This window comes from Meles meles, chromosome 19, assembly GCF_922984935.1.
Source record: "Meles meles chromosome 19, mMelMel3.1 paternal haplotype, whole genome shotgun sequence".
NCBI lineage: Eukaryota > Metazoa > Chordata > Mammalia > Carnivora > Mustelidae > Meles > Meles meles.
This window is the reverse complement of record NC_060084.1, coordinates 28,188,370-28,214,980: the sequence shown is the minus strand read 5'-3', so window position 1 is coordinate 28,214,980 and position 26,611 is coordinate 28,188,370. Positions and strand designations below refer to the sequence as shown.

The following is a 26,611-nucleotide window of genomic DNA, read 5'->3' as shown; positions in this document are numbered from 1 at the left end:
CAGCGGATCATCTGTTTCTGAGTGGGCCTCCCCATCTTGGACCAGCAGGCCCTCTTGCCCTCGCCACCCCCACCCTCACCAAGGCGTCCCTCCGGGAACGCTGCTCTCCAGCCTCAGGACGTGGAGCGTCTAGGGGAGGTCGCTCCAGATGTTTCCCCGCAGGGGGTCCTGAGGCTGGCCCGAAGGGGTGCCAAGGTCGCACACGGGACGGGGCACGCCAAGGCCCGGAGCCGCGGGGCTGGCGGCGGGCGGTGGGGCTCAGAGGCGGGGAGAGGAGAGAGGGTTGGGAGGGCGGGGCGGCGCGGGGCGGGCCTGAGCGCGCCCCCCTCCCTGCGCAGCCCGCGCCCTCCCAGCCCAGCAGGCCACATCTGGCGGCTGCCCCCTCCTTGTTTCCGCTGCATCCAGACTTCCTCCGGCGGTGGCTGGAGGCTGCGCATCTGGGGCTTGAGACATACAAAGGGGCTGCCAGGACCGGCGGGAACGGGCGGCGGCGGCGGCGCGGGCTGGGGGCGCGGGGGCCGGACCATGCGCCGCTGAGCCGGGCCAACCCCAGGCCACCGAGTCGAGCGGCCCCTCGGAGCGCAGCGCCGCGCGGCGGAGCAGGCGCCAGCCAGGCGGGGACGCGGCCACACGCACCGAGCCAGCGACCCCCCGGGCGACGCTCGGGGCCCGGGAGCGCAATGACCGAGGCGCGAGGGACCCGGGGCGCGCTCGCCGGCCCGCTGCGGGTGCTCTGCGTGCTGGGCTGCCTGTGGGGCCGCGCCGCCGCCGCGCCGTCGCCCATCATCAAGTTCCCTGGAGATGTCGCCCCCAAAACGGACAAAGAGCTGGCTGTGGTGAGTCGCAGCGCCGGCCGGCGGGAGTCAAGTTCGGAGAAACTTCGGAGGACGGGGGTCTCCCGAGCGGTCGCCCCCGCGGTGGGCACGCGGCGTGGGGAGGAGCCTCGGGAAATGGCTTTGAGGGGGGGTTTTCTTTGGCTGGCGGAGGGAGGGATCTCTGGCAAACTGTAGGGGAGCTTTAGTAACTGGAGAAGGCCTTTGATAAACAACTTGGCAACTTCGGAGACCGGCAGGGTGGGCTTCTCGCCGGTGGTGGTAGGCAGGGGACTCTGGCAAACAGCTGGAAGGGAGCTCCTCGGTAAATAAGGGCGGAATTGTCTAGCATCTGGGGGACCTGGCACGGGAGCCGCTCTGTAAACAACTTTTGGACACATCTGGGAGGTTGGCTAACAGGCCCTTGGCAAGCGTCTTCCTAGGCCTTGGGCCAATGGCCTGAAAGGGGTCTCCTTTGAAAACGGAGGATCCTTTGAACCCCTGTGAGACTTTGGGAAGAGGGTCCTTTGGCACACAGTTTGGGTTAACTTTTGCACACGTGTGGCTGGGAACTCAGGGCAAAGCAGAGCTTGGCCAACGTCAAGGGACCTTTGGCATACATCTGGAGAGAGGCCCTGCAGCAGATCTTTTGGCAAGTGTGGGAGGCAGGAGGGAAGCAGAGAGTGCATCTTTGTCACCTGGCTCAATGGACCAGTTGGCCAGGAGGGTCAAGGGTTGCACCTCGGAAAGTTTCCTCGAACTTCTGCAGCGGGGTTGGAGAACCAGAGGACTGAACTGGCCACTGGCCGGCCAGGCGCCCGGAGGGGCGGGTGCACGAGGGCCCTGGCGCGTGGGGCGGGGGCGGATGGAGCCCCGAGCTCTGGTCGGAGCGCCGCCAGCCCGCCCTCCCTCCTGGCGGGACTCCGAGCTGTGGCTAAGAGGTTGTTTTGCCGCAAGCTGGGCCGGCTGGAGGAGCTCCCCCCTGCCCTGCCACAGACCGCAGCTGTTACACAAGGGGGCTGGGGGCATCAGAGGTGCACTTCCGATCACCCTGTGAGCGCCTCAGGGGCAGAGACCCCTACAAATGTGCCTTCCAGCCTGTAAGACGTCTGCTTCCTTACTCCTTCAGCCACCAGAGAAATCTATTCTCCTATATCCTTGTCCCCAACCAGCCCAGGACAGGACTTTCATACCCTCTGGTCACCCAAGGAACTCCTTCTTGGGATGTGACCCCATCACTCCTCTTCCCTGCATACAGGCCTCTGTCCCTGCTGGGCAAATTTACATTTTTAGGGGGCTCCTTATTTCAGGGGCCTGAAGCTGGCCTGCACAATGAGATGGCTGTTGGTAGAGGGTGAGCTCCGGAGCCTTGAAAAATCTTGGTGGGTCCCCACACCTCCTACAGCACGGGGAAGTTGGTGTACCCTGGAGGCCATGCAGGAGGAGGCTTGAGAAGCCTTTTCTGGACTTAAATTGCCTGGCTTCACGTCAAGGAGTCACGAGCAACTGGCCTCCTTGGGGAATTGACTTCACTTCTCATTCTCGGCTGCTTCTGCAGACAGAATGATGGTGGGGTCTCGGGGTGAAGGGGAAGTTCATCCGGGACACCTTGAAGGGTACCCAGGTCGTGGTAGACACTCAACAAGAGATATATTTGTCATTATTCTCATTGTCACTATTATTATATTCTCTATTCTCCTTTCCTAACTACGCCCCCCAAAAGGTTAGGGGTCCTGTAATAAAGTCTCTGGGTTCTTTTCATTATTCCGACATCACACACATCACACATCCCATTTTCCATTGACTGTGGTCCATCCGCCTCCCCACACTGGGGTCTGAACCCTGGAGACTAGAAACTTCTGCCCTGTTCACCAGTTTCTCCCCAGTACTGGCACAAGGGCTTGACACACAGTAGGAGTCAAAAACTATTTGTTGAACCCATAAATGAGCTGGTTCGTCCCTGAAACTCCTTAGAGGCCTGTTTGCTTTAGTCCTCAGTGAGCACAGAGGACGGGATGATTTTCTTTTTAGAAAGGACCTCTCCGGGATTTGAACCCGGGTCTGTCTGCTCCTGGAGTCCAGACACATAAGCCTTGAATCTATAAGGAAAGTGAGGGAGCCAGTCCCGCCGTCATCAGCAGTGGGGTGAATTAAAAGAGTGAGCAGAGGTAAAGAAGAGAGGCAGAGAGGAGTTCCGAGCATGGGCTCCGGAACCGGATGGCTTGGGTCCGAATCTGCTTCTGCCATTTGTGAGCTGTGGGTTCCTAGGCAAGTGTCTTAACCTCTCAGTGCTTTAATGTCTTTCTCTGTATGAGGGAGATAGTACGAGTAACGCATTATAGAGTTGCTATATGGGGCATACAGTAAGCACCCACTCCGTGCCATGTGTTACAGCTTTTCTGTCACTCAGCTGGTGGGCGACAGAGCGGGTTTGGGAACCCGGGAGGCTACCCAGGACCGTTGGGTCCCAGACTGCTTGGGTTAGTAGGACACCATCCTCACCCGGCTGCTGGCCTCGCGTGTTCATTTCTTCTAGCAATATCTGAACACCTTCTACGGCTGCCCCAAGGAGAGTTGCAACCTGTTTGTGCTGAAGGACACACTGAAGAAGATGCAGAAGTTCTTCGGGCTGCCGCAGACAGGGGAGCTTGACCAGAGCACCATCGAGACCATGCGGAAGCCACGCTGTGGCAACCCCGACGTGGCCAACTACAACTTCTTCCCCCGCAAGCCCAAGTGGGACAAGAACCAGATCACATACAGGTGCCAAGGCTGGACAGCCGAAAGCAGGGCCCCGGGGCTGGGGGACACTGGGTATCCTTGTGCCTTGCCTTCTCCCTTCTCGGGGACCTGGGGAGTAGCCGATGAGGGCCTGGCCCCTTAAGTTCTGTTAATAAAGTTCTTAGAAAGTGGAATCAGACCAGAGCTTGAATCTCAAGCTCTTACTGGCTTTGGGGCAGCAGGCTTCTTAGGTTCCAGTGCATTGAGCCTTGACTTTCCAGTCAACAGAATGGGGCTAAAACCTAACCTTCTTTGTAGGTTTGCTGGGGACTAAACTTGGTCCCGTATATAACAGGATATCCAGACAGACATCAGCGTCCAGCATACAGTGAGAGCATAAGGAATGCTAGTCACTCTTGTTCTTAGAAAGGCTCGCTAGGGGCACCTGCGTGGCTCAGTGGATTAAGCCGCTGCCTTTGGCTCGGGTCAAGATCTCAGGGTCCTGGGATCGAGCCCCATATCAGGCTCTCTGCTTAGCGGGGAGCCTGCTTCCCCCTCTCTCTCTGCCTGTGAACGCTGGCCTACTTGTGATCTCTCTCTCTCTCTCTGTCAAATAAATAAATAAAATTAAAAAAAAAAAAGAAAGGCTCGCTAGGACGGGGTGGAGGGAGTTGATGACTGGCTGCTGATTGAATTTTATATTCTATCATTGAGTTGTTACCATGGGTCATTGGTTGGGCTGAGAGCTCTGTTCTGTATGGCTCATGCTGGATTCCAAGGGTGAGCTCTCTGTCCCGTAGCCTCCCTGCCCACCAGCCAGAGGTGAGAAAGGAGACTCTTGAGCTGGGGGCATGGGGATGCAGGCTGGTCTAGGGCTCCACGGAAGCTCAAGGCATTCTGGGCGGGTTGTTCTCCCAGTGAGTTCTGCTCCACACGCACACATACACTTGCCCACGTGGACACACTCATGCACTCAGACGTGCACACGGCAACCTGTGCACTCCTCACATACTCAGGCACACACTCAGGAATGGCACGCGGGCACGCACATTCACACCCATTCCTGCATGGTCACACAGCGGCACACGCACGTTTGGGCACAGACACGCACGCTTGCGTGCATGTGCACACTCCCATTCCCTTGCACACAGACACACTTGCTTGCATTTCTACCCCCTGCAGGATCATTGGCTATACACCGGACCTGGACCCCGAGACGGTGGATGATGCTTTTGCCCGTGCCTTCCAAGTCTGGAGCGACGTGACTCCACTACGGTTTTCTCGTATCCACGATGGGGAGGCGGACATCATGATCAACTTTGGCCGCTGGGGTAGGCACAAGAGGGGTGCAGGGACAGAGTGGCGGTTTGGCCATCAGGGGGGTCCGGGATCCTGAGCAGAGCTTAGACAGGAGGGTAGAAGGCGTAGACATTGGGTGGCCACACTGATATGGGGTCAGGTGATGTGACAGTGGGTACAGAGGGTGTAATCCTGAAGGCAGGCGCTCTGTCTGCCCCACCCACCATGGCAGCCCCTAGGGGCACAGGGTCATTCACATTTAAATTAGTGAGAATTAAACTGAACTGAAAATTCCATTTCTCTATCACACTAGCCACATTTTGGCTTCTCAGTGGCCACATGAGATCAGTGGCTCTTGAGCTGAACAGCACAAAGAATACCCCATCATCACAGAAAGTTCTCTTGGCTGATGCTGGTGGACACTGAGGCATTCTAGATGTGAGAGTGAGTCAGGAAGAGTGGAGCAGTGTAGACTCGGGAGGAAGTGGGCTAGAAGTGGGCTAGATCCAGGGACCAAGGACGCCGTGTGCGTTGGTCCTGTGAACGCTGGCGGCGGGGTGGACCTGAAGGTGGGTGGTGTGGACATCGTGAGTGGTAGTGTGATGTGGGTAAACGTCACGGGCACAGGCAACAGTGTTGACACGCGGGTGGGCGGCGTGCTCCTGGGTGGCAAAGCAGAGCTGAAGGTTAACGTTGTGGATTTTGGCGATGGGATGACTTGAGGGTAAGCGACAGGGCTGGATGGGTGGTGTGGGTGGGGGGTAGGTGATACAGACAACGGTACAGATGAGGGAGGTGGAGAGTGGCGAGGACATGGGTGGGCGTATTCGTCTGTGGGTAGGTATGATGTTGCCGGCCGTCATGTGGACAGTGACAATCAGCGGTAGAGATAACGGGGGGCCATATAGATTGAGGGGGCTGTGCAGACCATCGGATGGTAACAGTCAAGTCAGGAACTCTCTGCTGAGATGCTCTGTTCCCAGGATTGAATAACCACACCGGACAGGGAAAGGGACGGACGTCAGGGCAGCTAAGGGCCCACGGACGGGAGTGTGGCTGGGTTTTGGGGCCCAGCTAGGGCAGTTGGAAGCCGACACCCTGTGTGTTGCAGAACATGGAGACGGATACCCTTTTGATGGCAAGGACGGGCTCCTGGCTCATGCCTTTGCCCCCGGCCCCGGCGTTGGGGGAGACTCCCACTTTGATGACGATGAGCTGTGGACCCTGGGAGAAGGGCAAGGTAAGAGAGTGAATATCGGGTCACGCCCAGGTCTCCTCTCTAGTCCCCCGCATGCCTCGCTGTCCCTTGGCCACAAGGACTGTGGCTTCCCTGGCATCCTCGGGTCCCTCCATCTGCTCTGATGGGACCAGAGAGCCGGCGTGGGAGGGAGGTCCCATAACCCGACTGAGTCAGAATCCCGGTCTCCAAAGAAGCGCCCGGAGGGGCTGACCGCCCACCCCGTGTCGCCCTCAGTGGTCCGAGTGAAGTACGGGAACGCCGATGGCGAGTACTGTAAATTCCCCTTCCTGTTCAACGGCCGGGAGTATACCAGCTGCACAGACACGGGCCGCTCCGACGGCTTCCTCTGGTGCTCCACCACCTACAATTTCGAAAAGGACGGCAAGTACGGCTTCTGCCCCCACGAAGGTGAGCGACCGCCTGGCCCCAGGCTTTCCTCCTCAGCCTCCACCTCCCCGGGTAGCCCCCCAATCCCATACCCACCCCTCCACAGGCCTGATCCTGCCCATCAGCCAGCATCCCCCCACCACCTGAATCGTTCAGGACCCCCCGTCACGTGAGCCACAGCTGCGTCCTTCTTGTCCACGCATTTACATGATACTGTCATTAAATCAGTTGGTTTGTTGGTTAGTTTTGCCGTTAACAATAATAGTTGTGAAATCACAGGTTTGATGTGCTAATTATGTTTTTTCTAGTATGTGTGAGAATGAACTTGGAGCTACTCAAATGCCCAGTGGTTCTCCATAGAATCGCTCTCTCCCCCGAGACCAGGATGGGGGGTGGGGGGCACGCCTCAAGGACATGAGGAGAGGCTGGGGGATGGATTGGAAGCCCAGCAGCGGGAGTGGGAGGCAAGACTCAGACACCCAGGCTGGTACCCAATCTGGCTTGGGGACTCTGGCCCAAGTGATTATTCCTGGTGACCCGTGATTATTCCTAGCCCTGATGCTAATGCTTCCAGTGTATGTGTGTGTGTGTGTGTGTGTGTGTGTGTGACACACACACACATCTGGGTGTGGGGGCAGTTTCATATCTGTCCCAGTCTTTGTCTTTGCTTGTCTGCATCTCTGTGTCTTGGCAAAAGAAGTAGGCCTGACTCAGTATTCTCGTACGTGTTTTTGCCAATGCTTGGGACATTTTCAGATATTTTGAAACCATATAGAGGGAGAAGTTTTTTAAAGGGGTAAGGTATTGACGTACACACTCAATCCTTTTTTAACATATTCTTTGTAGTGAGACACACTTCGTAACCCGAAATCATAAAAAGACAGCATGTACATCTTCGTACGTGGTCATGTCATTCGATTGAATGATTCTAGAGGTCAAAAGCCCAGAAAACTGGGGGTACATGGGAAAAAAACCCAAAAATTAATTTTGTGGATATGTGTTTCTTCTGCATCCCTTAAAGACTCTTTGATCTATCTATGCCTCTGTCTTTTCAGCTGTAATTTGATGAGTTTTTGTATCTCTCTGACCCCATTGCAACTGAACGCTGAGCATCAGCCGTCGTAACAGAAGGGAGGGAACAAAGAGCTAGTTAATCGTGTTCCTGTTTACACTTTTAATACCAAAGCTCGCACAATACTTTGTATTAAGTAAGAGTTCAAGCCATTGACCGTTCATGAGTCAGAAACTTTTAAACAAAAGTAGTTTATGTATGTGGCTTTTCCCAGGAGGGATTCAAGCAGTCTTAACCCTGCCATGTGTCAGTCCCTGTGATTAGAACAGAATGCCTTGATCGTGGAAGTGGAAACAGCTGTAATTCATAAGTCTGGTTTTTCCCTGCACTGGCCATTAGCCATTTACTTGGTCTTTGGCCAGATGCAAATACGTAGAACACGCAGGGGTTTGGGTTTTGGGATGGATGTTCTGGTTACTCAGGCCCTCCTGACTGCTGAGTCAGTGGCTGTTTGTCTTTATCCTTGTTAGGCGCTGGATCTAAAAGGAGATGGGGGCTTCCTGGGGAGTAGACCTGCAGCTGTCTGGAGGCCAAAGGCAGAGGCTGGCCTCTCTGGAGGTTAACACTTTGTCTTTCCTTCTCTGAGGCCACCAAGGCATCTGGCTTCAGTTTGGGCTCTCCCCGGCGTCTCATTGTTTCTGGTCTTGCGGGGGAAGGTCTCTTGGTTGGGGAGAGGGGAGTAGTGAGGATATGGGGCCCTGATCCTGTGATCCCTGGCCCCCATTTTGGTCATGGTGGAGTTAACGGGGGGCTGATGAGGTCACTTCTGGCGCCTATACGCACAGACTGTCCTTGTTACGCACTTGTGGTTTTGCTCATTGGCAATTCCGGAGACGCGTCATTTTGTAGCTTTGGGTGGATGAAGGCACGGGGGAGCGGGGGGAGAATCCACGCAGACGAGCCCAGACTCTGAACCCCACTGTCCCCCAATTCTCCAGTCCTAGCCTCTGTCCTGGGGAGATCGGAGAGGGAGCTCAGAGGGAGTGTTAAAAGGTTTCTGAAGACACCCCCTCCCTTCCGTTCCCTCTGTCCTCCTCTGCTCCTCCTCTTTGTCCTGCAGGGACCACAGCAGGCCATCCAGGAAAGCCCGTTGGGTTGAAAGGGAGGTGAAGCTTCCTCTGTGTGTGTGTCTGTGTGTGTGTGTGTGCGGGCGCGCGTGCACACGCGAGTGTGTGATAAAGACTGTGAGCAAGAGAGAGAAGGACCAGGAGATTTCTCAGAACTGTTTTCCTATCTCTCCAATGGAAAGACTCTTATAGTCCTGCCAACCACCATCTGCATGGCGTGGGCATGGCCAAGCAGCTTGGACCATGACCTTGAGGTGTGGGCCGGGCTCTGCAGACCCTGTGCTGTGTGCCGGTTTTAACCGTTTCATTGTTGGGAGGAGGGGGTCTGGGTGCATTGAGGCAGGTGTCCCTAAGGTCTCCAGGAAGGGATAGAGCTGGCCAGGGAGGCAGGGATGCTCTCTAGGACCCCGGAGAAGCACCAAGTCCCCCACCCCTGGAGACAGTTTCGAATTTTCTCATTGAATTTTCTCATGCTATAACCTCACTGATGTGACCTGGCCACCAGCACCATCCCCAGTGAAGCAGGCGGGTGGCCTCTCACATTCGCACCCTTCCCCTTTCTCCCCCCCTCCCCAGCCCTGTTCACCATGGGCGGCAACGCTGACGGACAGCCCTGCAAGTTCCCGTTCCGCTTCCAGGGTACATCTTACGACAGCTGCACCACCGAGGGCCGCACGGACGGCTACCGCTGGTGCGGCACCACCGAGGACTACGACCGTGACAAGAAGTATGGCTTCTGCCCTGAGACCGGTGGGTGTCGCTGCCTCTCCCTGCCCCTTGGGGCCGGCAGCCCATCCTGAGATAGAAAACCTACCAGAGCCCCATCCCCAGCCTGACCTCCTTTCCCCAGGACTGGGGTACCAGTCAGAGTGCTTAGCAGCTGGGACAGCAAGGGCACCCACAACAGGACAGACAATGCATGGGCACCAGTAGCCCGTTGAGCTGAGTGGGGAATGCATAACGTCCGGCCAGCTCGCAACCCTGTCTGAATGGTCCACATTCCCTCAGCTTCCCGGGTAATCCTCTCTTTCTCTCTCTCTCCCCATTTCATCTTCAAGTCTCTCTTCCCTGCCTTTCTTTGCTCTCATCTGCATCTCAAGCCTTCAGGTTCTGTTTTACAGTAAGGACTCCCTGCCTCCTTTCTTCCTCCCTCTTTTCCTTGCTTCCTTCTGCTTCTTCCAGCAGATCTTTACCGAACACCTGCTTTCTGCAGGAGACCCAGGCAGGTCCTCCCCAGGACCTTGCGTGAGGGAGCTCATGGTCTGAGGAAGTATGCGGGCAATTAGCTCTGCCCGGCCCCTTCTGCCTCGGGTCCCTCTGGCCCCATCCACGGGAGGCTGAATAAAGCTCCAGAATCTGGCTGTGTGGGTTGAGTCTTAGCCCTCACACTTGTGGCAATACCTGCTCAGGCAAGTTTCTTTACTTCTCTGAGCTCTATTTTCCCATCCATGAAATGAGGATAATGAATGGTCCCTACTGCCCAAGGGTTGTTGAGACGTGTATAAAGTGCTTGCTTTGTGGCCCGGGGCTGAGTGAGCACCCCGGATGCATGGCTCATTAAAGTCCGCATTGTGTCATTCCCCGGTGGTGGCCTCAGATGCCTTACTGCCCCCTGACCCATGTCCCTCCCTCCACAGCCATGTCCACCGTTGGCGGGAACTCGGAAGGCGCCCCCTGTGTCTTCCCCTTCACCTTCTTGGGCAACAAGCATGAGAGCTGTACCAGCGCGGGCCGCAGCGACGGCAAAATGTGGTGTGCAACCACGGTCAACTATGACGATGACCGCAAATGGGGCTTCTGCCCCGACCAAGGTACAAGGCTCTGACCACTGGGCAGAAACACCAGACACCGCCCCGCTCCTGCACCAGAAACCTTCCAGGGCACCCCCACCACTTATGGCATAGACTCTAATCCCCCAGACCCCCGCTTGTGTTGGTTGAGACACCATGGTGGCGGAGGTTCTGCCCAACCACAGAGATGCTGTCTTTCCCCTCCACCTTGACCACCCTTCCAGTGAGTTCTTACTATCCCACACATTCAGCACTGGACACAGGGTACCCTATACCACAGAATGAGTCCCCTATGAGGCATCCCCACATTCAAGGGGCTGGGTTGACAGGAGAAGGGAAAAAAGGGAAGTACCTCATTCTCTAATGCCACTGTCCACACAGCACAAGAGAGCCCCCGAGCCTTCCTTGCCCCATTGACACCATCCTTGGCCAAGTTGTGAATGGGGGTTCTCTGACAGTGCTGAGTGCTAAGGACAGAGCCACCTGAGACAGCTCTCAGCCCTCCAGGGCACACAGGTTGGGGCGGGAGAGTGACCAGGAGGTAAGCCATGACCTTACCATGTGGTCAGCGCAGTGAGCAGGCTGCCTGGGGACCCCATCTGATGGCCCCAGATGGCCAGGTGAGAGGGTGGGTCCATGGCTGGTCAGAATTCGATCAGCCTCTTTTTCTGTGACTTTTCTTCTTTTTTACTCACAGTGAGGTGGAGTTTGGATCAGGCTAACTGAGAGAGGCTGGACAAAGGAGGTTTTTTTTTAACCCCTATCAAACACCATGCCGGGGCCTAGCATTACCCGCTCTGCCCCAGTTTCTCCTTAGAGGCAGGAGTCTCCCTCTGCTGGTAAATGGCATGGGACTCTGGAGCTGGTGTGGCACCCTTGGGGTGTACGTTAGGTTTCCAGGGCTGTCATAGCCCAGTGACACAATCTGGGTGTCTTAAAACGTTAGGAATTATTCTTGTGCATTTTAGAGGCTACAAGTCCAAAGTCAAGGCATTGGCAGGGCCAAGCTCTCCCGAAGGGCTACATTGTTCCCATCTCTGCCTCTCTTGTTTCGTGGCCTCCTATGTATCTTTGTAGAACAACACGGTCACATTGGATTGAGGGCCCACCGTACCCCAGGATGACCTCATTTTCACTGAATTTATCTGCAAAGAAGCTATTTCCAAATAAGTTCCCATTCCCAGGTGCTTGGAGTTAGGCACCTCACTTATCTTTTTGGGGAGACTCAATTCATCCCACAACAGGGTATGAAATGGGCTTCGCCCTCTGTGGCTGAGCCTGGGCAGCCACTCCAAGGGAGAGTCGCTTTTCCTGCTCCTTGGGGGAGATATGGTGCACCCACTCTCTTACCCCTTGGAGACCGTGCATGAGAGTTTTGCCCCTACTCTTTGTAGCGAAACACATAGAGTCAGAAAACGGGACTTTTAACAAACGGGACTTGAAGTAGAGAATTTGTAGCCAGCCGCTTCTTGCTCTCCTTTATAGCTCCCGGGAATCCCACCCTGAAAGGGGACAAAGGGACTTTGGCTGGTCCTACTTGAAGGCAATGGGCATTTAGTCTCAGAATTCTTAGGAGAAAGAAGAATGGATATGAGCCAATCGCAGAGCTCTCAGCCCCGCTAAGGTCCCCATTGCTGGGGCCAGAGCCTCGCTGCTCTCTCAGCTCTCTCCCTTTCTCTCTGCCCCCCCTTTCCCTCTTGCGGCCCTCAGGGTACAGCTTGTTCCTGGTGGCAGCCCATGAGTTTGGCCACGCAATGGGGCTGGAGCACTCGGAGGACCCTGGAGCCTTGATGGCGCCCATTTACACCTTCACCAAGAACTTCCGCCTGTCCCATGATGATGTCAAGGGCATTCAAGAGCTCTATGGTAACCCTCGGCGTGGGGGCCTCCGGTTTGGGTTCTGGGGCAGTCCTGCAGCCTGGGATGGAGGAGACAAACTCTGGCGGCAGGAGTGTTGATGTGGTCTGGGGGTAGCAAAGCCACTCCCCAAAGGTTAGCCCCTTTCCTTTGGATGGTCCTTTTCCTTTCCAAATAATACCAGCGTTCATGCCCCTCTTGGCTTCCCAGAGCCACTGCGTGAGGTTGGCAGGGGAGAAACTGGCTCCTCATTTTCTAGGTGAGTAAACTGAGGCCCAAGGAAGGTGACCCTTGTGGCCCAGAGTCACCAGAGTTAGAATCCAGGACAATGAGCTAAATACAGGGCAGAATTGCCCCGTGTATAGAAAGACCTTGATGATACGGGGAATGAAAGTGCCTGGTTTTCATGCCGATTTTTTTCTTCTCTTTTAAGATTTTATTTATTTATGTGTGAGAGAGAGACAGAGATAGCAAGAGAGAGCATGAGCCAGGAGGAAAGGGGGAAACGGGCTCTCCACTGAGCCAGAAGCTTGACTCGGGGTTTGATCCCAGGACCCTGGGATCGTGACCTGAGCCGAAGGCAGACGCTTAACCGACTGAGCCACTGAGGCGCCCCTGATTGTTTTTTACTTGAATGTAGGCACAGTTCCACCAGAGCTTGAAACCAGTGCTAAATTTACTAACACTTACAATGAGGTTAGAGTGGGCCCATTAAAGAAAAGAAGAAGGTAGCTATAATACGGGGCTGGACCAAGTCCCAGCAGCAGGAGTGGTGCTGGATGACAGGGCTGGGGGCACATGGATTTGGATTTGGGAGCGAACACCAGATCGAGGGAGAGACGCCGGGTTCGCACGCGTCCACCACTCACCAGCAGCAAGAGAGGGAACAGCTCTTTACCTCCCTGGGCTTGGTTTCCTCATCTCTAAACTATGGCTGGTTGCCATGAGGGGCAAAGGGATGAATCCTGGAGAAAGTTCCACACACCCAGTGCTGGACACAGAGGTGGCCGCCGATGTCCCTGACTGTCCTGCGGGCTTGAGAACCTGAGCTTTGGGTTTGAATGGTTGGGCGAGTCACTCAACCTCTGTGGGCCTCGGTTTCCCCATCTATAAAACAGAAGTAATAACGGTAGTAATAACGGTGGTGGGGATTGGTCAGGGTGACATCAGCAAACAGCCTCTGTCAAGACTCAGGTTTCTCTTTACTGTCCTCCCCGCGCCACGACCGGGCGTCCTCTCGGTGTCTTCCCCACGCTCACTCCCAGGCCAGAATACTATTTTGTCTGACCTTTCTCAGGCAGGGGTGGGTGGTCTTGGGAGCTCAGCCTGGTGGGGGAGAGTCACTGGATCTGGGAGAGTCTGAGGTCACGTCTTCCTTCTCCAGGGGCCTCCCCTGACACCGGCACGGGCACCGGCCCCACTCCAACTCTGGGACCCGTCACTCCTGAGATCTGCAAGCAGGACATCGTCTTCGATGGCATCTCTCAGATCCGTGGGGAGATTTTCTTCTTTAAGGACCGGTGAGTGCGGGAGCTTGCTCCTTGTCCTTGCCCCCTGCTCATTCCCTGTTATTCTTGCCTCCTCAGCCCTCGGTCAGGGAGCCTACTGGGGGCTTCACAGAATGGCCTGTGGCGACACTTTGTCCCGTGTATCAGACAGCCCCCAGATATCACTGGCTTACGGCAACAGACATCACTTTCGCTCTCTCCTAGTCTCTGGGTCTGCTCTATTTGCTTTGGTTGTCTGGGTTTCAGTCTGCGGTTTGGGTTCGGGGATGTTCAGCACGTCCCTCATTCTCCCGGGGTTAGCAGCTGCTCGTGGCCGATGACAAGCACAAGAGGCTGAATCAAACCACATGAGCACATTTAAAGCCTCCGCTCACATCACGTCTGAGAATTTTCCATTGACTGAAGCAGATCACATGGCCAGCCCCAACCCCTGCTGTAGAGGGTGGTGCCGTAAGGTCACATGGCAAAAACGCACATGGATGTAGAATTTTGAAATAGGGGTGGAGGGAAGAATTGGGAACAACAATCCAGGCTCCCACAGGCTTTCTCCTGGAATGGCCTTGACCCCAGACAGCCAGATCATTCCTTGGAGGGGGAGCAAGTAACCACAGGGGAGATGTGGTCACCTTTGTACTAGAGATAAAGGCCCCAGCTCAATCAGCCAAAAGCTGAGACTCACCCAGCCACCCTAGCCCTCCCAGAGAATGGCAGACATAATGTAGGACCGCATTAAGGCGTCTGTCCATCATCTTTTTATCTATTACCCATTGGTCTGTCATCATCCATCCGTCATCCATCCACCCATCCATTCATCCTTCCATCCATCCATCCCCACACCCAGCCAGCCAGCCAGCCATCCACACATCCATTCATCCAATCCATTCATCCTTCCATCCATCCATCCACACACCCAGCCAGCCAGCCAGCCAGCCAGCCAGCCATCCAGTGTGGTAATTGACAGAATGGGCTCTGGACCTACATTGCCTAGCTGGGTTGGAATCCAGGACCTGCGGCTTACTGGTTGCGTGAATATAGGCAAGTTAATTAAGAGTCTTCTGTGTACCTCGATTTCTTCATCTATAAAACAGGACTAGTATTCTCACCTATTTCATGGGGCTGTTTTTGGGATTCGAGGCTGTAAGATTAGATGCTTAGAATAACGCCTGATGCGGGGTAAGTGTATGCGATCGCGCTAGCTAGGATTGTCAGCAACGAGCCATTTGGGAACTACGGTGCCAGCTACTTCTTAAAAGAACTGGAGTGGAGGTGGTGTGCTGGGAGCGGAGGGGACGCCTAATGCCTAGAGGAGTGTTCTCAAAGAGAGGTCCGGGGGCCTCCTACGCCAGAGCTCCCTAGGGAGTGAATGTTAGGAGTGTGGGTTGCTGCACCTGCCCGCACGCCCTCTGGCTGAAATCTCTGGGAGTGGGCCCTGGGCATCTCCATTTTTGCAAATTCCCCATGAGTCTTAGGCACATTGAAGTGTGAGTAGCAGCGGTCAAGTCTGGGAAGCAAAGGCAGGGAGAGCTGAGAGCAGTTCACAGCTGAGTGAAAGGATGGAATTGTGGAATCATTTGGAAAATGCTCGCCTGGACAACCTCGAGTCAGGGAAGGCTCTGAGTAGGAAGCAGCACTTCCGCGGGCCTTTAAACTAGAAGCAGACCCGGGGGGAGTGATGAGCTGACAGGTTGGGGGGGTGTTTGTGTCAGGGGGCCCTGCATACCAGAGCCACAGAGATGTGAGAATTCCTGGCTTGGGGGAGGGACGGAGGGAGCCTGATAAGGCTAGAAGATGTTCCGTGAACTTTTGTGAAGGACCTCCTCCTCTGGTCCAGGCCCTGGGCTAGGTGCTGGGGGACAAGTGCCCTGCTTTTTCCAGTCTTCTGGCCCACAGGGAGATGGCCAGGATGCAGAGAGAGAGGAGAGACTCAAAATGCAGTGAGAAGTCAGGTACCATCGCCCCCCCCCCCCAGAGTCCTTCACCTGGAGCCCTTCCCACTTGGGAGGCCCTGACCGCATTCAGAGCTGAGACATGTGGACCTGGGAAAGTGTGCAGAGCACAGGCCTGGCTTGACACAGTGTCAATTCAAAAGGAAGTGGATGTGTGCTTGATGGGTTCATTGAATTAGCCAGTAAATACTTAAGCACCGCCTGTGCAAAAAGGGTGGTAGGCACTGAGTTGGGGGCGGGGGCGGGGGAGGGGATGAGAAGGGTAATAGGCAAGAAAGTTAAACCTTGGAGTCAGATCTGGGTTTGAATCCTGGCAATACCATAATCTCTCTGAGTTTCATTTGTCGGGTAAAGATGGTGATACTTTCTTACAGTATCAGGGTGCCAGGAACAGGGAACCCCAACTCAAACCAACTTACACAGCAGAGAGAAACTGCTCTCAGGTGGTATGAAGTCCAGAGATCCAGAAGTTCCGCCGGAACTTCCGGCGGGGAAGAGTTTCGGTGATTCAGTGATGCCTTTGTCCACTGCTATCCTCTGCATTGATTTTCCCTGAAGGCTGGGTCCATCGTGGTCACACAGTGACTGCCAGGGGCTGGGGTGGGGGTGCGTGGAGGGAGCTGCAGGCTTCCTTGGCCACATCCAGCAGGAAAGAGTGAGAGGTTCCCCAGCTGTGAATTCCAAGTCTGTTCAATCTCGTGGGCCCACATGAATCATACAGTCATTGCTGAATCAATGCCAGTTGCCAAGAAATGCTGATAGGCTTAGACCAGCGGTTCTCAAAGGAGACGGCATGTGTTAGGATCATCTGGAAGGCGTGTTAAAACAGATTGCTGGGCCCCAAGCCCAGAGAGTCTGGTGCATAGGTCCTGAGTGGGACCCAACAAAGTTGTGTTCTCCAGTTCCCAGATGATGCTCATGCTGCTGCTCTGGGGATCACACTTGGAGACCAGCAGCTTAAGCTCATCAGAATGGGGATGGGGTCCGAAGGTGGGCAAGCTTGGATCATAAATACAGGAGTGGAGTGGGGAAGGATGATAGCGAAATAAACGTATCACAGATGCTGGTAGACCACCAAGAGTGCATATTATCTTGTCGTACTGTGAAGATTGCATTTTACACGACACACAAAGTGCTTGGCACTTAGTAGGTCCTCCATAAATAATAATAACTCTCACCCTTGCCAAAGTGCTCGTGTCCATTCCATTGCAATTCAGGAAATATTTTGAGTACCATCTGCCCCTGCCTCAGTGGACTTCTGATTTAGTAAGAGACATTTTTAACAAACAATCAGACTACTATTCCAAGGCACTCAGTGTTAAAAGCCTCAGAGGAGGAAGACTATGGTAGAGACAGAGGTAGTTAGGGAAGGCTTCCTGGAGGAGGGAGCAAGACAGGGAGCAAAAACATGGCTTCTCAGCCCTGGCATCTTGCAGAGGGGGCTCCACCCATTCTCCAGTCCCTCTCCAATGTGCCTTTGACCTTGCCTCCCCCTCTGGAGATATCACCACTGGGAAGTTTTTGAGTGGGCTTGGGGAGGCATATGTGAGAACAGCTGCAGAGTGACGGAAGGTGTGGTTTCCTTTGTTCCCTGCCCCCCACCCTAGGTTCATTTGGCGGACGGTGACACCGCGGAGCAAGCCCATGGGGCCCCTGCTGGTAGCCACATTCTGGCCTGAGCTCCCAGAGAAGATCGATGCCGTGTACGAGGCCCCGCAGGAGGAGAAAGCTGTGTTCTTTGCAGGTGTGTGGGAAGGGCTCTGCCTCGCCCTCAGCTCCCCAGGGCTCTGCACCAGGGGTCCTGTGCACCTATGCGTGCTCCCTTTCCTTTCTGGATCTGTTCCCTCAGTCATTAGTTCCGGAAGCATGGGCTTCAGGGAGATCGGCTCAGACACCCAGCATCAAACAGCACTAGCCCACAGAGTGAATGTTCCACTACATTTTAATTTTCAGTCCTTCCGACTCCTCTCCTAGAAGGAAAATCACAGTTCAGTGCGGTGTCTCTAACACTTTTCCAGTACTAGAGCCTTCGTCAGACAGCGATTTTAGCTGGAACTTTTTAAAAGGTCATGTCATCTTTAACATTTAAAGTGAATTTATTTCCAAAAAATAAATGTCTTTCTATGGATTACAAGATAAATTCCTCAAAAGCAAAGAAGGAAGTAAATAATAGCACAGGAAGTCTCTGTAAGCGATAAAAACAACAGAGGTAGGGTCCCATGGCCAACATTTAGGAAACCCTGCTCACCTGGGTTTCATCGGAACCTACTGTGTGACAGGGGTCCCCGGACCTCATGGAGCTCACAAGCTAGCAGGGGAGATGGAAAAGCAGGCTTTAAAGAGGAAATGCAGTAAGGCTGTGGCTGGGGAGGGAGGACCCACAGCAGCCTGCCCTGGTCTGAGACGTGGGCCCAAAGGCTGGGCAGCATGACGGGTATGCCTTCCATCAGCAAGCTCCCCACCTCCTCCATCCCAGGGGGGTCCTGGGCTGTGGTGCCAGTTAGGAGAAGGTCTCATGGCAGGTGTGACACTTAGGGTACGTGGCTTGGTGCGTGAGCGAGGGCTGGAGGCACCCCACCGCCCGCACTCACCTCCTCGGCCAGATAAGCAGTTTGTAAAACCGTATATGGGAGACCAGATTCTGGGCACTGAACCGGAAGTGAGCAGGACCCCGTGTCCCCATTGAGAATGGCCACAGTGAGGCTCCCGGCAGTCAGAAGACGGAAGGAACAGGCCAGGCTGAGGGATTCCAGCACGAGGCACCAACCCAACCTTTGCTTCCGCCCCAGGGAATGAATACTGGGTCTATTCAGCCAGCACCCTGGAGCGAGGGTACCCCAAGCCGCTGACCAGCCTGGGGCTGCCCCCTGATGTTCAGCGTGTGGACGCGGCCTTTAACTGGAGCAAGAACAAGAAGACCTACATCTTCGCCGGAGACAAGTTCTGGAGGTGAGGGGTGGGCGGGGAGGGCGCCGAGGCGGGGGGCGGGGCAGTAGAAAGGAGGACGGCGCGGCCAGCGTGCGGACGTGGAGAAGATGCTCTGTGGTTTCCGGCTTCCTGCGTTAGGGTTGGCGGTTTGGGGCCTCAGATACCCCCTCTCTGACCTCTAACTTAACAGGGCTGCCGGCCCTCTGAGAGGTCCCTGAAGGATGAACGGCACACTGCTGCTGTTACGGGGCTGGTCGGAACCTCCTTTCCTTCTCCGAAGGCTTTGGATGGGGCCCATGTCTGCCCGGCCTGGAGCTTCCCATTTGGGGGTGACTCGCTGCAGAAAGGGATAATAAAAACAAGGCTAACAGCTGCTACTTCTGACGCTATATGCCAGACGCTATGTCCAGGGCTTTATGAGATCGGTATTGTTACTATTACTCCCATTTTGCAGATGAGCAAACTGGAGTTCAGAGAGGTTAGGTGTCTAGCTTAAAGTCACCCAGCCACACTGTGGCAGGCTAGGATTTGAACCTCGGAATTCTGGCTCCCAGGGAACATGCTATTTATTCTTTACTGTTCAATACTGTACCTAAGATAGCAGGGTCCTCTGAAATAGGGGTGGTGAAGGCAGGGGGAGGGCAGAGGACAAAATATGATGAAGACAGAGATGGGTGCACCAGCTGCCTGCAGGAACGTCCAAATTGGGCCCCCCTGGGAAGCAGCAGGTGTATCTGGTGTGTCTGCCATGGGCGCAGTGTCTGTGGGCGCAGACTGGCAGGGGGCCAGTTCAGAAGCAGGTAGCTCCCTGCTGTAGGTCATCAAAAGGGAAAGGTTCAATTCCAATAGGCCACGGTCAGGGCTACGGGTCAGGGAGCCGGATATCCAAGAACAGTCAGTGAAAGGCCACCCAGACTTCCGGAGTTTGATTATAATTCTTCATATTTCCCAGACAAGGAAAAGGTGGCCCAAAGAAATTAAATAACATGGTCTATGTTACTTAAATGCAAATGTGTTGACCACAGAGCCAGGACGATGACTGCGTCTCCTGTGCCCTAACCTCACGCCCCTCCCTGGTACCCTCAGGGTCATTCGGTCAGTGGGAAGGGGTGGGGGGAGCAGGGGCTAGTTCCTGCATTCCTCCTGTGACTGCCTCTGGGCCCTTTGTCTGCCAATCCTGGAACAGTCCAGCTTCCCTCCCAGGCCTCTCTCTTCTCCCCCTTCTCTGCGCCCCTCCACCCCCGTCCCCAGCTGCCCTGCTTTCAGAAGCTGTTTGCCGGTGTCAGGGAGGAATTCCAGACATATTGCTAAGACACTTAGCAACTCAAGCTGATGGATATCTCAAGCCTCAAGAAAGAACACAGTCAGCCAGGAAACCTCGGAGCGGGCTTTCCGCCCACAGGCTCCGGAACAATCCTCAGCACAAGCACATACTACAGATGGCCTTTCTGCATGGTAGGCGCCCTGAATCTCCTCTCCAAATCTTAGAATGTGGACAGTGGGACACACGGACACACAGAAACGTGCATCTCAGAATTCGATCTTAAAGACGGTGTCTACGGCTCATGGTGTTGGAAGGACTTCTCTAATCTCCCTCCAATGCCTCCTGGGGGATGGTAAACACACGGGACAGATGTAGCCACGTGTGAATGCAAGGGTGTGCGTGCATGCGGGCACTCGAGCTGTGCTGGTGCCTTGCTGGGTTCCGGGCAGAGGTACCTGCTTCCCGGTCCCTTTCTGCAACAAGCCCACCTTCCCAAACTGGGGTCCAAGAGGCCCTGCTCTAGGTCAGTGACACCTACTTAAAAGCAGCAGAGCTGAAGGCCTTACTGGATGCTCTGGACTGGGTTTCCAAAACAGACAGATGTGTCTCCCAGAAGAGGTAGTTGATGAACTTGACGCTGTTACTGGAGCTGAGTCTGCAGAGAGCCCAGAGGAGAAGGACAGAGAGCCCCTGATGACAGAAGACAAGCATCTGCCTCCAGCCTGGCATCTCCCTTATGCCAGCTCCTGCTTCTGGAAGCTTCCACTAAACCCACCAATATACACTCAGCATCCCCTAGGTTCCAGGCACTTAGCTGGGTGCTAGAAGGCAGTGGTCAAGAAATAGTCACATTTTAACTTGTGGAGCTTAAGCGAGAATGTGAGAAATAGACATATGTGCATTTCACCTTTATTTCTTGTTTAAGGTAGATACTATTCTTAGCCCCATTTTCCAGGTTTAGAAACTGAGGCTGAAGTGTCTCAAGGATACACACCTGTGGAAAAGTTGGGGTGCAGGTGTCCATGTTCTTAACACCTGCTCTACACTGCCAGTTTCCACAGCTGTAGGGAAATACAGGTGTCACAGAGAAAGAAAACTTTTTTAAAAAGATTTTATTTATTTATTTGAAAGAGAGAGTGAGAGAGCATGAGCAGGGGGGAGAGGGAGAAGGAGAAGCAGGCTCCCTGTTGAGCAAGGAGCCCAATGTGGGGCTCAATCCCAGGACTCTGAGATCATGACCTGAGCCGATGGCAGACCCTTAACCAACTGAGCCATCCAGGCGCCCCGAAAGAAACCCTTTAAAAGACAGCCAGCAGGAAACACTGTAGGAGCCTCGGGACAGAGCTAAACGAAGAGCTCCAGGCCTCTGCAGAGGCAGCACCTTCTGATGCCATGATGCCATGTTCTTCCCCGAGAAACAGAACTTGGAACCAAATCAGTTCACTTCTCTAAGCCTTCGTTTCCGCATCTCTAAAATGGGATTGTTTCCTGCCCTGCCTGCCCTCTGCGGGCAGACTGGACACTAGCAGAAGACACATAGCTCCAAGCAGGGGCGTCAGGGAAGGCGATGTGGGTGGAGTGCTGGGACTCTGAGCGGCACACTTGAGTTTGGGATGCCAGGTCACGAGGAAGCATGCTAGGTTTTGCAAGCAGCCTTATGATGCAGCTGGGATCAAGAAAGCTTTTCTGGCAGTTCTCAAGATGATGAGGAGAGGGGGAAGCAAAGTGCCCTGTAGAAGGGAACTTACAGGGGACGTTGTTGGTCATGTCTTGGGTCACGGTGGTCGGGCTGGCCACGGGGATGAGGATCCACTCTGAGGCTCGGCAGAGGAAAGCCTGGCTGTCACGAGAACGGCATTCGAACACAGGTCTGTCTAGACAGTGAGGTCCGCGAGGCCAGGACTTTATCTTGACTAATGCAGTAACCACAGGCAGACAGAGGAGGAGCTCATTAAGTATTTAGGGAACAATGGATAGATTGAGTGTAAGTGGAGAAGCAAAAGAACCAAAGGGACCCCAGTATTTAAAAAATTCTCTCCGAAATGCAAAAGGTGGCGGCATGGCCAGGAAGAAGACTCTGCCAGCTAATACTCAAGGTATTTAGCTGCGTAACAGGCACAGCCCAGCATAACTACTCACCCTGGTAGCTGCAGCAGGGACGGGGGTGGCAGGAGGCCCACCCTGTGACTAATAGGGCTTAGGTTCCCAAACCATCTTGCCCTGTAACCTGGCCATCCCAGGTGAGATCATCTCGTGGGATGGGGACTGTCCCCTGCACCTGATGGATAAAGCAGCAGCAGTTTGTCCAAGGCCCTCAGCCTCTCAGTGAAAGAATAATGAGGCTGGAACCCATCATTGGGCTCCTAGTCCAGTGCTCCTCATACCACAGCAGGGATCAGAGTTTGGAAAGGGACTAACATTTCCCAAATACCTACGAAGTACCAGATATGGAGACAGACACTTTGCCTCTGTTCTCTCATTTGCTCTCTATGTTAATTAAAAACATTAACTACAGCCCCATTTTACAGTTGGTAAAGTAGAGGTTCAGAGAGCAGCTCACAGCCCTGAAGTCAGACAGGCCTGGGTTGGATTACCACTTGGAAGCTGGGTGCCCTTTCGAAGTCTCTGGTCTGTAAAATGGATATTATGGTAATAACTGTGTCCTGGGATTGTCACAAGGATTGACTAAGAAAGTATATGGAAAGCGGTTAGCACATTGCTTTACACATTAGCAATAATCACAAGATTTCTTTTATGGGACTGTTGAAGGTATGTAATTAGTGAGTAGTGGATTCGGGATCCAGACCCCAGTCTGACTCTCTGGCCTTCCACTCCAGCCAGCTGCCTCCCTGCAGGGCTATGTCTGATTTCCCAGGCTCAGCCAGGAACTGGCGGCTGGGCCCTCCCAGCCAGGTTTGGAGAAGGGCTGGCCTTTAGGGAGGTCCCATGGGTTCCTCATATCCGTTTCCTTGCAGATACAATGAAGTCAAGAAGAAAATGGATCCCGGCTTCCCCAAGCTCATCGCCGATGCCTGGAACGCCATCCCGGATAACCTGGACGCCGTGGTGGACCTGCAGGGCGGTGGTGAGCTACCCGAGCCCCTGTCCACTTTCTAGGACGTGCCTCCCTGCCCCCAGCCAGGGCCCAGCTCCTCCCAAGCACACACTCCCTCATTGTGCAGGGAGGCAGGCGGCACTCGGTGGGGAAAACAAACCAGCCCCTTCAGCCCAGTGCTGGGAAGGCATCCAGACCCCTGACCTCTGCTCACTCAGCCGGCTCCAGGCAGTAAGACCCAGAAAGGCCCATCACAGCTGCAGGGCCTGGAGCCAGGAAAGGGAAAGGCAGGAGGCCTGCTGAAACAGGAAACACGGGCTCTGTGCCCTGGATTCATTCTGGGGTTTGGTCCAGGCCCTTTCAGGTTCCATAGGAAGCCTTGTGACTGCCTCTCATTAGCAGAACGATGGCTCCATTTGAGACAGGACAGACTTTGTTGTGTCCTGCTGCTGATGTGGCAAAGATCTCCCACTCACCTCCATGCACCCCCGGTCCCTCACTGAATAAAACACAACCAGTATCGGCAAGGGATAGCATTTGGAGTTTGCAAAACATCTTCCTGGGGAGGCTTCTATGAGGTCTGCAGGGGCCTGGAAAGGGGTCCCAGTTTGGCCTTTTTAGAAGAGGTTGCATTTTAAATTCCTCAAGGATCTCTTCTGAGCCCCTCTGCTACTCGAAGCACATGGCCCTAACTTCCCATGGTAAAAGGTCTCACACATCCGAGACCCGTGTATTATCTAGAGGGGACTAGGTTAAGGATTATCTTCAAGAATAAACATCTAGGGAGCACCTACTAGGTGCAGGGATTTTCAAGGAAGTAAATGGGGTCATGTATGTCAGGGGTCCCACATTTTCAAGTCCGTGAAGACCAGGTCAATTGCGCCAATGAGCGAGGCAGGCAGGCAGACAGGGGTCTGCGGCGAACCAGAAGGCACCTGGGTTATTTACAATCACCTGCTTCTCCTGGTTGTTGCAAAAAAGGTTGGGGGGTTGGGGGGGCTGCTGTTAAGATATTCTAGCTGTTTTAAAAGGAGGTGAGAAATGTATATTTTTGTGTAAAATTTCCAGATGTTTTTGGGCTGGCAGCTTACTCAATTCAGAACAAAACAAAACAAAAACCTTTTGGTGTGAGCCAAATACAACCCATCTGTAGGCCGGACAGAGCTAGAAGCCTCCTGGTGTTCCACATCTGGTCTCTGGGAAGTGCTTCATCTGTGCCCGTGCTCAGTGGAGTGTTGTTATTTATATTTATAATAGCACAAATTATCTCATTTAATCCTTGCCGCAAGCTGAAGAGGTTGGCATCTTTAGCCCCATCTTCAAGATGAAGAAACAGGGATTCCGAGCGCTTACTTCCCCAGCCATTCCCCTTCTACCACTCTCCAAGGGATCTTCTCTGGTTGAAAAGCTTGTTCCCTATGGCGGGTGACGCTCAAAGCTCCCGGGAACCTTCTGTGTCTCAGGACGCGGTGGTGACAGCCTCCCCTCTTTCCCCTCCCAGGTCACAGCTACTTCTTCAAGGGTGCCTATTACCTGAAGTTGGAGAACCAAAGTCTGAAAAGTGTGAAATTCGGAAGCATCAAATCCGACTGGCTGGGCTGCTGAGCAGGCTGTGTCTCCCAGGCCCTGCCCCTCCGACATCTTCTGCCCACCGAGCCCTGAAGCCAGGGAAGGACCCGGATGGCCTGGCAGCCTTCAGCTCTGTACTTAACCAGCGTGCTCACCCCTCCCTGGTAATTTAAGGTTCTGGAGAGTGACTCTGCCCTGTGCCCAAGGAACGGTGCTGATTGTCCCCCTCCCAGCCACCCTCACCTCCCCACTCCGTATCCCACCAGCCCTCCAAAGCCACCCCCCAAAGAGATGCTTTGATGTTCTCAATGCAGCCCTGCCCTGGGCTGCCCTGGTGCTCCCACACTTCAGGTTCCCCCCCCCCCCCCGCCACGACTTTCTGTGGCCGACAGCACCCTCAGAGCCAACAGACAGAGACTGTCTCAAGAGGGCACTGGTGGCCCGACAGCCCGGCCTGGCCGTGGGGCAGTGGGATGGGGACATGGCCCCGCGGCCGCCCCCCACACCTGGCTTCTCACTGCTGGCTGCCTTAGGAAACTCTCCTACCTTAGCAGATTGCTTTGTACGTACTTTTTTCTTTTCTTTCAGTTTTTATTTTTCCACTTTGACGTTGAATTTCTTGACAGAAGGACTCAGGTTGTCTGCAGTCACTCCACGAGGCATCTCAGCCCACTGTCGGGATGGTTCTCTCATTCGCTCTATTTAGTACGTCCCTAACCCATCACTTCCTCCACTGGCTGGAGGAAACCCCGCTCAGCCCCGTCCCCCCTTCCCTTCAACAGTTCCCCATGGGAAATGTCAACGAGTACAAATAAAGACACCAACTGCGTGGCAGTGTTTGTGGGCTGTTTTGTTTTGTTTTGTTTTGCGGAGTCTAGAGAGGATGGAGGATAACAATGTAAAAAGTTTACATCTCTGCTCCCTCCGGGGCTCAGGTGACCCTTGCTGCAAAGGTCAGAGTTACCAAAATAAATAGCAAGAGATCCTCCGAGTGGGGGAGCTGGAGTCCCTCTGTCCGGTGGAAAGAGTCTTGAGATAGGGGTTCTGTCACTTTGCTGGCAGGGTCTCGTTCAAGGCTCCCTGCCTTTTTGAGTCTCTGTTTCTTCGCTGACAAGAACGCCAGTTCTAACACTGCTGCTACTAACAGGGAACAACAGTAACGCCCCCTCCATCAATAGGACGCTGACTCTGTGCCAGGCCCTTGACATGCCTCAGTTGGTTTAACCTTTACGACAACCTAAAGAGGGGGAGCTATGATCCCCTTCTCTGGAAATCCCGGAGCTGCTGGGATAACAAGTTGAAGGCCCGGGATTATTTCAGAGCCCCCTTCTGGCTTTAATTAGACTTATTGCTTCAGGCCTCTCAGGGTGGGGCTGGTGGGGAAGGGACTGGGAGTAGACCAGACTCTCTGCGGGTGACGTTAGTGGGCCAGGAGTCGTCTTTTCTCCTCCCTGTGGCCTGCCCCATGGCTCAGGTCCTTGAGGATCCTAAAGAAATAGTCTTCGGTGCAAGTTTCTGGCTAAAGAGCCACATGGGACTGCCAGCCCCTGCTTGAAGACTCCCATGGCTTATATCGTGACTGTAATACACTATTATTAACCTGCTCTGTTACACTGAGAACTGCTCCACGACATAACACCTAAATGATGCTATTTCTGGACCGCTTTTCTATGAACATGGTACATTTTTAAAAAATTGTTTCCGCAATCCTATGGCATAGACATTAATCTTTCCCCATGCTTCGATGAGAGTACAGGCTCAGAGAGGTTAATCAAGGAGCTGCAAGCCACACATTTCTCTGGTGGGGTTGGAAGATTTTGAGATTTTGCAGTAGATGAGTATGAAGCATCGCCGAGCCAGGGCCCAGATTCAGATTCTCACCATGCCCTCCAGCCTGATGTGAGCAGCTGACCTGGAATTGTAAATCATGCCCCATCTTCAGCCTCTGCTTCCCTGCACTCAGGTCTTGACCTGCTGATCTCAGGCTTATCTTACCCAGCCCCCCCCCCATCTACGTCCAGATAGGCCCCTGAACTTCCTCAGGGTGAAATGGAGTCACAGCCCAAATCATTTCCCTTTTCGGGGCCAGGTTCCTC

General features: G+C 54.2%; 1 protein-coding gene across 1 annotated transcript; it reads left to right on the top strand.

Annotated features, from left to right (window-relative positions):
- Positions 1–378: 378 nt before the first annotated feature.
- Positions 379–25,352, top strand: MMP2 (matrix metallopeptidase 2). The gene is made up of 13 exons (XM_045988951.1): positions 379–836; positions 3,349–3,575; positions 4,716–4,864; positions 5,944–6,072; positions 6,307–6,480; positions 9,175–9,348; positions 10,236–10,409; positions 12,099–12,254; positions 13,630–13,765; positions 17,307–17,443; positions 18,489–18,648; positions 22,867–22,976; positions 24,448–25,352. Exons 1-13 carry the CDS (start codon positions 681–683, stop codon positions 24,549–24,551), a joined length of 1,986 nt encoding a protein of 661 aa, XP_045844907.1. The 5' UTR covers positions 379–680; the 3' UTR covers positions 24,552–25,352.
- Positions 25,353–26,611: the final 1,259 nt, after the last annotated feature.

What these genes read in the sequence shown, in the direction of transcription:
- MMP2 (XM_045988951.1), top strand. Translation starts at nt 681, where the DNA reads ATGACCGAGGCGCGAGGGACCCGGGGCGCGCTCGCCGGCCCGCTGCGG. An exon ending in GACCCTGGGAGAAGGGCAAG is followed by an intron (nt 6,073 to 6,306) that starts GTAAGAGAGTGA and finishes TGTCGCCCTCAG; the next exon opens with TGGTCCGAGTGAAGTACGGG. An exon ending in CGGCTTCTGCCCCCACGAAG is followed by an intron (nt 6,481 to 9,174) that starts GTGAGCGACCGC and finishes CCCCCTCCCCAG; the next exon opens with CCCTGTTCACCATGGGCGGC.